The 11,515-nt window shown below is 40.1% G+C and overlaps 2 protein-coding genes across 6 annotated transcripts; both read right to left on the bottom strand.

Annotated features, from left to right (window-relative positions):
• Positions 1 to 3,194: 3,194 nt before the first annotated feature.
• LOC135615574 (NADH dehydrogenase [ubiquinone] 1 beta subcomplex subunit 3-B-like) lies at positions 3,195 to 8,393 on the bottom strand. Of its 5 annotated transcripts, none has more exons than XR_010488075.1 (3): positions 8,110 to 8,393; positions 3,610 to 3,753; positions 3,195 to 3,437 (listed from the first exon to the last, which is right to left on the bottom strand). XR_010488075.1 is itself a non-coding variant. In XM_065114259.1 (2 exons), exon 1 carries the CDS (start codon positions 8,311 to 8,313, stop codon positions 8,113 to 8,115), a length of 201 nt encoding a protein of 66 aa, XP_064970331.1. In that variant the 5' UTR covers positions 8,314 to 8,392; the 3' UTR covers positions 3,195 to 3,437; positions 8,083 to 8,112. The 5 variants fall into 5 exon arrangements, 2 of the variants coding, with proteins under 2 accessions (XP_064970331.1, XP_064970332.1); XR_010488072.1 differs by having other exon boundaries at positions 3,610 to 3,739; positions 8,083 to 8,392; XR_010488073.1 differs by having other exon boundaries at positions 3,610 to 3,739; positions 8,110 to 8,392.
• Positions 8,394 to 9,002: 609 nt separating this feature from the next.
• On the bottom strand, positions 9,003 to 10,924 carry LOC135586555 (GDSL esterase/lipase At3g26430-like). Its single transcript, XM_065110699.1, has 5 exons — positions 10,468 to 10,924; positions 10,176 to 10,385; positions 9,944 to 10,104; positions 9,598 to 9,868; positions 9,003 to 9,399 (listed from the first exon to the last, which is right to left on the bottom strand). The coding sequence occupies exons 1-5, from the start codon at positions 10,676 to 10,678 to the stop codon at positions 9,125 to 9,127; spliced, it is 1,128 nt and encodes a 375-aa protein (XP_064966771.1). The 5' UTR covers positions 10,679 to 10,924; the 3' UTR covers positions 9,003 to 9,124.
• Between the last annotated feature and the right edge of the window lie 591 nt (positions 10,925 to 11,515).

Genomic DNA, 11,515 nt, shown 5'->3' with positions numbered 1-11,515 from the left:
CAAGTAAATTCTAGTAGAAGGTCATAATATATAAATGTTATACTGTAACATAATACATCAAATTATTTCCACCAAACAGAAGCAAGTGCGAGCTTAATGCTTTTGTTTTCTTCACTCAAATCTCTCAAGAAGCATAGTGCAAGATGCCATCGCTGGCTTTGTTTTTGGTTTTCTCTTTGATGCAATTGCACTGCTTCTTTTTGTGATTATAGGAAAAGTGTTTTGGAAAAGAAGAAGAAGAAGAATAAGAATGATGATGATGAGAATTGCCATCAGCTTTGAAGATTTGTCGTGGGTCGGCAAAGGTGGTATGTGCTCCCGAAGTGATAAGATTCGAAGGACCACGAGCATAAACTTTGTGCCAAAGGATTAGCATCTCAGATTGCTGACTGTTTTGCGAGATTATAAGAAGATAGAAGAGAAAATAATTAGGATGAGAAGCACTTGGTTCTTGTCATGTGGTCGGATTGCCGACTGTTTTGTGAGATTATAAGGAGAGATAGAAGACAAAAAGTATGGTCATGTTGAATCCAAACTGAGTTCATCTTGATGGATTAGCATTGCCGACTGCTTTGTGAGAATGTAAGATAGAAGAGAAAATCCACTTCTTTCGCTTCAGTCAAATGCAAACTGTTCAGGTCATCTCAGGTTGCTGAATTTTTTGTGACATTGTAAGAAGGTAAGAAGAGAAAAATGATTGGCCATGATAAGAAGCACTGATTTCCCTATGCTCAAACGCAAACTGAGTGCCACTGTGGGGTGGAAGCTAGAGGTTGTCAACCTCAGCTTTTCTTTTAGCAAGCAAGATGGGTTACACACGCTGCAAGCTGCACTCATTCCATGGCTTAAGGAGCGACTACTAGTACGTACAAAGCATGATCATGATGGTGTCTTAGGAGCTGTAAGCATCACATTTGATCCCTTTTCTTTTTCGGCTTTTTGCTCTCGGATGTATAACTTGGAAAAGAGGGAGGGAAGGAGGGGTTGGGTCTTTGCAGCGCATGCGTTGAGACCAGCGAAAAGAGAGTTTACTTAGGCCGGCATAAGAGAGAGAGAGAGAGAGAGAGAGAGCAATGAAGGTTGACATGAGCCCCTTTCAAGATGCAAACAGCATGTATGGGGGGGGGATCGCATCCCCACCACATGCTTCCTCTTTCTTTACATCAAGCATGCACGCTCGATTCCTTTTGCATCTGTTCTCTCCTGCATGGCATCTATCAATCACCACCTAAATAAACAAACACACGGCATCAATCTGGATTTCTTTTGGTGGCAATGGGTATCAGTCGACACAATGCTGCAGCATTGGGCTTGGATCACAGTCATGAGCAATTAAAAGAGGAAAGATAGACGATGCAGCTTTGAGGGACAGCATTTAGAGAGGGAGAGAGAGAGAGAGAGAGAGAGAGAGAGAGGGCGGGTGGAGTGGGGCCAGAGGAGCGGGCGATCCGAGGCGGCGCATGCAAAGCGGCCACGTCCAGGAGACCGAGGAGGCCTATGGTCGCTACGCGACAAAACCTTCATTGAATCTGACGCGCGCTCGTCGTCGTCCTCCTCCTCCCTCCTGCTGCTGAATGCTGTAGCTACGTGTGCATTTGTGGCGTGGGGAGAGGGGCATCTTCCACCTCCCGACCCACGTCCTGTCGCCATCGCCCTGCCCTTTTACTTGCTTTGCTTGCCTGCTTGTTTGTTCGGTGTGTGTTTGTGTGCGTGGGGAAGAGAGAAGATAGGGTCCTCCCGAATTACCTGCTGAGTCTCTCTCTCTCTCTCTCTCTTTCACAGTAGCAGAAGGACCATATAATATAATAATGCATCCGAAATGCTTCCACTTTTCCCATGGGGCATCGTTGAATCTCTTCGTCTTCACGATCTCTCGCCATGAGAAAGGAGACCATGGCTCAAGAACTTGGATTGACCTACCACTTGGTTGCTCAATCGGCCCTCATTGCTCGGCTTCATACGCGCTGCTCTATCAAAACTCATGAAATAATATGGGAACAAATTTAAACAAAAATAGTAAAAGAGAGGAGTTCAAGTAAGTCATTTGTTTTACTGGCCAAAGTAAAAATCAACTCAAAAATAATTACATTTTATTAAACACCTTTTATTTTAAATATAAACGTTCAAATCACGTCTAATATACTGAGTTAAGCTATCATAACAAATGATAATGACAGTTTCTGTTAAAGATATATATACATACATATACACTAATAGTAATACACAAAATTATCTTCTCAATCTTGTTCAACATCAAAATTACATTTCCTTAATTAACTCAATCTGTTTTGACAACTGAGGTCACCGCATGATGTGAGGAGGATTCTCCATGATTCAAAAGCTTGGTGCGATGTGACCAGAGAAGTTGATGGTTGATGCAACGTATCAGTAGCAGATGTGACCACAGAGTGCTGATGGTAATGGTTGATGCAACGTATCATCAACGTGTGCCATCTCCCATCCCCATCCTTGTGCTTCGAGCCCTTTTTCCTGATGCCGTATGGCTTGCAATAACACTCGGTTTCCTTATCCTTCCATACCGCTACTACGCAACTTCACACAAATAATCGTGCAATGATCAAAAGACTTCACAGGTGATAATGTGGTCACAAATCCACCCACTAGAGGTGAGGATAAGATGTATTTATGACATGTTTTTGTACCATAGCTGACATCCATCAGACAAGTCTTGGATTACTATATATATATATATATATATAAGATCATGAAAAATGGATGTTTCTTCATTTGATTTATAAAACTTGACGAATAATAAAAATAAATTCAGTGATAAAAACAAGAGAAGGAACGAGGATGAGAAAGGCAACAAGAATGGCTATTAAGAACCAATTTCAACTATCATACGGAATAACATACTGACATGTACCGCTCGATATCACTAACAATAATAATAAAAGGTTTGGTTGGTATCGATCATTGATAGGACTAATGGATATCGATTGGTATGTGCAGGCCTCTTCCGGCCAACTTTCAACAAGCCAATGGGTTCACATGCACTCCCCCACCCCTTTAAATCACAGTTCACTGAGAAAACACAAAGTTTTTGGTATAGAGGATGTGGATTTTTGGTTGCAGAAACACTGAAAACAAATTGTCAAAGGCTTCCTTCCTGCCTAGGGGTCACGAGTTGGTCATTGTGGGCAACTCAGACTATAAAACAAAAACATGCCAACTCATCATGAAGCATTTCCTGTTCCATAAGTTTCAGAATGAACTTGCTGAACACAGAAGCAAAGCATGTGACACTGGTCCAAATCCAGATTGCTTAACAAGTTTCATGTTTTCTGAGAGGGGGAAGGGCAGAACATGTCAGAAAATACGTACAAGAATCAAAGCACTTCAACTTGGATATCCAAGACCATCTAAGAAAATGGCCATTTGCTCCATCACTTGTTTATTCGGATTACACCATAGACCTGCAAAGTTACAATCATCTGTAAGTGAAAAAGAAGGCTTTCGAGAAAAGAGACTCGAAGGTCAAGCATTATCTTGAAAAACATATAAACATGAGAAGGACACTTTAAATTGATGGATGTAAAATTCAACAAATAAGATAAAAAGAGCAATAGCAAATGATGTACGTATAACCTTTAGGGTAAAAGGAAATGATTTCAGCCTCTCTTATTGTAGGCCCCTCGGAATTGGAAAAATAAATGAAAAGTGAGGGCTGATCCTAACAACATACTAGTGGATGACAGCATCATGTCATGCTGCAAACCTGCACAATGCAGTCTAAAATTAACTAGGTTCAGCAATGTCAGGTTTGTTCACATAGTTCAAACAAATTCCAATATGCAAGGAAAAGAAAAGAAAAAATAAAAAAAAAAACGTAAGCAGAATGAAAAAGGAAAACAATGAAATAGCGTATATGGAGTAACACAGACAACCAGGATGTCAGACATGCAGGATGAGTAAGCTTCCCTTAAGGAGGCAAGTATCTCATGCTTTTAAACCCACACTTGCAACCTTATGAAGAACAAAAATGATGATGAACCTTCAACCGATGCCACACTCTTGGAACTTCATGAATTCCAATTTGAGAAACGAAAAAAGGTAGATAGTGAATAATGAAAGCTTCTACGGCATCCAAGGTGCATATGGCACCAAGATTTTTGGCAGTATAGGCAAAGCATAAAGCAAGGCATGTGTCTGTGTAAGAGAGCATGTTTGCATGAGAATCTAAAAAATAAAAAAGAACAGATCAAATATAACCAAGCGATGCTAAGACTATCATTTTGATAAAAAATGTCGCGCTCATGAACAACTCAATGCAATTTTGATAGAAGATAAATTTTTAAAAAATATTTCAATTGGTATGAACGTAAAGTGTTCAAAGAAGACTTATAGATGCTACATTTAGATGAGATAAATTAATTTAAATTAGCACCTCAAAGAGAAATAACACGGCCAAGAAATCTTTACTATACTTGACGATGGAAAAAGTTCTCTGTATAAAATAGAAGACCAATATATGAGGTTCCAACCAAGGCCATATATGGGGAGAATTAGTGTAGATAAACTTGCTGCTGCAAGTAGATAGGCTACCGTTGTGACTTAAACCTTGGTCACCAAGGATGCAAAGGGAAAACTCCACACAGCCAATCCACATAGTTAGGCCAACTTAGCTATTACATATACTGGGAGAATGCTTTTGACAGAGTGACTTCTGTGCAATTTGATCAAGATGACAGAGTCATACTGGATTTTTTTTGAATCATATCCAAATGAGTCAGTAATAGACTGATGATCTAGCCATTTGGGTTGGAGTAACCTATTCTAACTTTTTAAAATTCTTAGCCCCTTTTAATCTATTCTTGAAAGGTCAGTATGGCATGGTTCAAACCAATGCTAATATTAGTTTTGCATTTGATGAGAAATGCAACCAAACTTTTCCTGATTTCAGATTTCAGAGAAATGATTGCTCTGATGGTCAGTAGATATGGGAGACCGTTAACTAATTATTTTGTCACTTATTTTGTCTTTAGATGTTACTTGTAGTTTATGAGTAATGCAAGATTATCGGGAAAAAAAATGTAAAATACATCTAAGTGACCAACTGGCCATGTTTACATCTCTTTTCTCCTATGATCCTTCTTCTGGAATGTCTCAGTTGTCCATGTTTCTTCTCCTTTCTCCTCTGATCCTTCTGAAAAATAACTTTTCTTCTAGCATATCTTTTTTCTCTGTCACCTTTCTGACCCATCATCTGTCATTCAAAATGAGAAATTATATTCTATTTGGTGTTAATGATGCTGCTTAGCATGCATGCATAACTATGCTTTACTAATCCATCACACCATTCAAGTAGGGAACTATATACATTTCATAAGCTCGGAGTAAGGATTGAAATTGCCCCAACTTCTTGAAATTTATACAATTTCACGCATGCAAGAGATTGGTTCCCTTGTCCCATAATACGTGGCCTCCTCTATCTTCAACCTATTGCACAAGTCAAAATCATGCAAACCACATTCATGACACTTGTTTCCCCTCTAATTCCAAACCTAGTATAAGAATAAAAATATGGAGGGCATGAAGCATGAATTCTACTTCCCAACTCTTAAAGATGTCTAAGAGAATCAGATAATCAATACAATATTCATGGTTGCAACTTGCAAGTATATATTATCAAAGTCCAAAAGTTATCGGAATGTTTTGGATTTTTTTATGAGATAAAGTCAATCCCATGTCCCAGCTGAATTGAACTTGCATGGGTTTATGGTAATGCTTAAAACTTCAGAGTTTTTTAAACTAGTTACTTTTCTACAATTTTATCAAAATCAGTACACTTAGTTATCATGTCTGTCATACCCTAACTCCTTAATAGATATCCTGGTTATGCCACTGACACTAACTTATCTGTATTAGTTGTTTACTTCATCCCTTTTTTTTATAACATAGGGAAAATAAAACATACATCCAAAATAGCCTTTTTTATGTAAGATGACCTATTTATTCTTCTTCAATAACAACTTCATTAAATAGCAAATGCTTTTGACTATAATCTATAATTTTATAAGGCATATAGTCTCTTAAACTTCTTCTAGCATGTTGACATACCTATATGAAGGCACGGCATTGCTTAGACCAATAAATTTCAGCTTTGATGATTTTGTTAAAACTGAACTCTAAAGCAAATGGAACCTGTGTTAACAAAATTCATATATCCAAGTTTTAGTAAAAAGTTTAGCTATCAATGACTTACTATAAGTTTAAAATGGAAGTGAAGAATAAGACAAAGTGAGGACGAGAAAAGGAGGAGGTAGCAGCATCGAAATACAAACAAGAAAAAAGGGAAGGATGAATGAGTAATAAAAAGGGTAGTAAATTGTGAACTAACGGGCATTAAGATTATTGAATTTGAATTTAAGATACCAACAAAATTACTACCAAATCATCGATTTCCAATTTAATAGGCAATGGAGAGTCAACCTCATTGGTAAAATGAATATTTTGTTTGCAAGCCAATACAAGGACAATTAATTTTCTTCAGCTTAAATTGGTGGATGTGCAGTAAGCCTGCAGAGATGTATTGATTTTTAGAACATGTCAGACTAAACCTTAAGTATGATGAAGTGATCTATGCAAATTTCAAAATTAATGTTCAACGAGCCTATATGCATCTACAAATCATATCAGAATTATATGTAATTAGAATAAGAATGTAGGACACTGCACAACTTCTAACATGGAGATGTTTTGCTAGACCATCAAATTGGCCTACAGGAGAAAAAAATTCCCCAAGAACTGCACAGATGAGTAAGAGCTTATATATATATATATATATATATACATACATATATATATATATATATATATACATACATATATATATATATATATATATATATATACATATATATACACACACACACACACACACACACACACACACACACACACACACACACACACACACACACACACACACACACACACACACACACACACACACACACACACACACACACACACACACACACACACACACACACATATATATATATATATATATTGCTTCTTAAATGTTATCAACAGCCTCTTTCTTTACGTGCCAGAATCAATATAGTGCCAAGATCAGATTAACTGTTAGTGCATCAGTAAAATCGTTCCTAACAACTTCATCTGTAGCTTTTAGAGGATTCAGAATATAATTAGTAGTTGATGGTCATGATCAGTGACTGAAACCTTTCTTCCTTTCGTTACCAGTCATTCTATGTACGGAACCTCCAACTCAAACATGGGCAACAATTACTAGATAACCTAAAAGACTAGAGAGCCTTAAAGAAAGATGAATAATTTAGTAAAGAGCATTCGTGTAGCAACTAAATGTAAAGGATATAGATTGGGAACTTGACACGAGGTTACACTCATCAAGTAAGGCCTTCCTTATGTTGGTCAACAAAAGTAGATAAGGGGAGAATAAGCATAAACCAAGAATAAAGACAAAATATTAGTTAAAAGTTCTGTTGAGTATTGGGATGGTAAGAATCCAACATATTATTGTTCATTTTTGTATCTTCAGCAGGTAAAGTTCAGTGTTATATTATAGAATTACCTTTGCAAGCAAGTATATTATAATCACTGTACGAAGGGAATCAAAATCATTGTTCAAAGATGCAAATGGTTGTTGCAACTTGGCAGGACAAGCGGTCATCCAATGATAATTGTGCAAAGTCTCATCACAATGTGATGCTTTCAAGCCGTACCCTTCGAAGATGCCAACAGAACAAACCAATGCATTGAAACGTAGAAAGAGTTGGAAGACTCACTGGGAAATTTTATCACAAGTACAGTTGGAGGAATCAACATGTTTCAGAAAATTAAACATATAGATCCTAAGGGAAGCGATGACTAGCTTTGGATAAATGTTATCGACAGACAAGCCAGATAATGAGTCATCTCACGAAATAATGTTATCGGACATCAAAATCCCTAATCCATCAACTTTAAAACAAATCCCCAAAAAGACCATGAAGAATCTACCTAAAATAAATACTATACAATTTCCCAAAAATCCAGAGTTCAGATAAAGGATCTTCATAGGAAGAGAAGGAAAACCTTAAGAGGGGGCCGACGTCGCATTACCCGTCAGTGGTGGGTGGTGGAGTGGGCATCAGGGCGGTGGAAGTAGTTGTAGGCGGCCTCGCCGGCGAGGTAGACGCCGAAGGCGACGACGGCGATACCGAGGCCCGGAGTGGCGCGGCGCAGGTTGTTGGTGAGCATCGGGTGCTTCCTCCACTCGTCCCTCCGCCGGAAGAACTCCCCCGTCGGCCCCAGCGGCTTCGCCATTCCCAGATCTCTCTTCCGCACCGGTAATTGGGATCGAAACCCTCCCTCTGCCTCACCACTGCCTCGACTTCCAGAAACATCATACATCAAATATCACCAGGGACGGGCCCCAAAGGGGTCCCTCCTCACTACTTCAATTACAAAGGAGGTACGTAAATCGAGTCGACAACAGACGGGGATTGTTCAGTGACACAGACCTTAAATGGGAACGGGCAAGGCATCCTCTAATTTGTGCCCGAATCCGAACACAAACCGGATCCAGGTTTGTGTATAATATAAATGACTAATATATATAATATATTAGTATATATTATATACTAATATTAAATATATAATATAAGTCAAACCACTGAGTAGTATATAATATAAATCTTGATGCAGTACATATATATATATATATATATATATATATACATACATATATATATATATATACATATATATATATATATATACATATATATATATATGCATATATGTACTTTTTGTTTAATATTAATATTTTGTTGTTTTAATTGTATTAGAAAAGTGACACATGCTTTATATATGCTCATATGGATAGTTAAAGTCAACATGCATCTTGCAACTTGCTGATACTATTTCATGAATTCATCATCATCCCATATGGCATTTTGGATTCAAATGGACCCAATCTGATCTAAACCAACCAAAATTTTTGTCTTGTGAATATGACAATAATCCATGAATCTATGAAAGAAAGAAAGAAAGAAAAAGAAATCATAGCGTTATTCTGAAGAAGACTACCAAAGCCATGCAATGGTGCAGCAAAATCCATGCAAGCAAAGAGGCATTATGTTGTGGGCGTCTTCTTCCCACATGCCATGCTCAGAGGAACCGGAGGGTGCGAGAACTCCCCGCCGGAGATGTGATGGAATACCCACTTGTTTGCAGCCTCAGTGTAATGAGCTCCGTCCCAAACTATTCTCTGCCATGGCTTCCTGCACGACTTCCCCAGCAGGACTCTCGTGCCGTCCACCTCCGCCGTGTCGCCGCACCAGACGTCAGCGTCGAAGTTGTACGCGCCGCCGCCGTGGCCACAGCAAGCTCGCAACGGACGCTCGAATCCTGAAACGTTGCATCCTTCACATCTCATCAACAGTGTCGAGAAAGAGACCAGTGCGTAAACTACGGGTGAGCATGTGACTCCTTTTGCCTTCATGGATCTCTAGAACATGGCTAGCGGACGAGCCATGGCGCATGCATGTGAACTCGATAGTTCAGCTATAAGGTTGACTTCGCAGAAGGTGGTGGTGTTAGCGTTACCGTAACTCGCGGCGCGGCGGAAGAGGGAGTACTTGACGGAGAAGATGTCGGTCAAGATCACGGAGGCGAGAGGGAGGTGCTTCCGGAGCTGCGCTACTGTTTCATTCAGCATCGTGTTGAATTGCTCGGCCAGTGCGTTGAAGAGGATGGAGCAGCCGGAGGAGTCGAACCGTGAGGCCGGCGGCGGCACGCGGACCAGCACATAGGGAAGACATCCCAAGGGGCCTGTGTTGTGGATCCAGAACGACCTCCCTCCTCTCTCATACACCTTCTGTGCCAACACAATTGCCGTCGTTGGAATGCATGCAACAAGACGATCGACGTGCTCAGAGTTGTTGGAAGGTACCTGCACAACTCTTGAGAGCTCCTTCAGTGCAGCTGAGAGGTACGGCGTTGCGGACACGTTCTGGAAGTACAGCGCAGTGAGATCATTCTGACCGATGTCGAACATGTAGAGCGCTCGGGCGAAGTGTTCCTCTTTGGGCATCAGATGGCCGAAGACTCCTCCTGATGACTTGGTAGGATCAGAACCAGATTGCTGCTACTGTTCCCTGCACGCTACTACTGCAGAGACATACCTCGTCTGAACACTGCTCGAGAACGGTGCCTGAGCTGCAAGAACTGCTTCAGCTGCACGTCCAAGGAGAAGGGACTGTAGCCGCCGCGAGCCAGCGTGACGTTCTGCGGCAAGATCGTCGACAGGGAGGTGGCGAAGTTGGCGCCATGGCTGAAGTTGGCGGCGACCGAGTCCAGGAACGCGCTTATGTGCGGCAACCCGAGGCTTTCGGCTGAAGGTTCATGGCGATGCGAGTGAGAATAGCGATAGATGCATAGAGGGAAAGTACTGACGAGGAAGGAGACGATGATCACCGGCGAAGTCGATGATGAGGCGGCCATCGGAGTATCTCCCAGCGGGCATCTTGAAGAAGGTCTCGCCGTAGGGCCAGGGGACGGGGCCGAAGGCGGCCGACAGGCCGCCAGTGTCGGAGTTGGAGTCGCCAAAATTGAAGATGGCCGGGAAATGACATGGCGAGGCCACTGTCGGCAGTAGTAAGATGCCAAGGAGGAGGAGAAGCCTCATGGCAGGAGTGAGAAGATAGATGCCGTCGGGTCGAAGGAGAGAGCGGGAGGCTTTTGGCCTGCGTTCGAGTGGGGTGGCATGTGAGGAGATCTCAAATTGGGGGAGAGGATGAGCTGCTGCTTGGATTGCACGGCTGCATAGCTTTTTGCAGTTAGAAACAGAGGCTGTTGTTTGCGGTCAATAGAATAATGCATGCCTGACATTGCAGTGCTCATGAATGCTGCTGCAGTATTGGAATTGGAGACAAACTTGATTCCTTTGATGGTTCTTGTTGCTTGTTTTTCTAGTTCTTCTTGGATCTGTGTGTGTTCCAAGAAGGTGCTACTATGTAGTATCTTTGTATTCTTATGAGAAATTGACAACAAAAATTGCAAATGGAGGAATATTTTTATGTTCATGGAGTTTCAATGTGTGCAAACCTTCATAAATAGTCTATTATACATATAGTTTAAGCCTTACAAGTTGTAGATGAAGTCAATATACTAACTTTATGTGTTGATTTAGTTTGGATGATCACCACTGTAAATTATGCAATCTATTAAATTTGGTCAGCTCTTCTAATTTTGATTAATTTATGTTCAAAAGTGCTTGGCATAGGTTCTCACTAAGTCCAAGTCTTACACCATTAATATATTTTACATTCATGTTTTAAATAACAAATCAATTTGAAGAGTAAGAACAAGGTGAGTTTATTTTATGAGTTGGATTGTAGTCTCCTATGGAGCATCTTCATAGTAGACTACAATCCATATATGTATATATATATATATATACATATATTTAATAAATATATGTATATATATATATGTATATATATATATATATACATATACATAT

Source organism: Musa acuminata, chromosome BXJ2-6, assembly GCF_036884655.1.
Source record: "Musa acuminata AAA Group cultivar baxijiao chromosome BXJ2-6, Cavendish_Baxijiao_AAA, whole genome shotgun sequence".
NCBI classification, from domain to species: domain Eukaryota; kingdom Viridiplantae; phylum Streptophyta; class Magnoliopsida; order Zingiberales; family Musaceae; genus Musa; species Musa acuminata.
The sequence above is the reverse complement of the archived record's forward strand: the minus strand, read 5'-3'. Positions and strand labels throughout refer to the sequence as shown.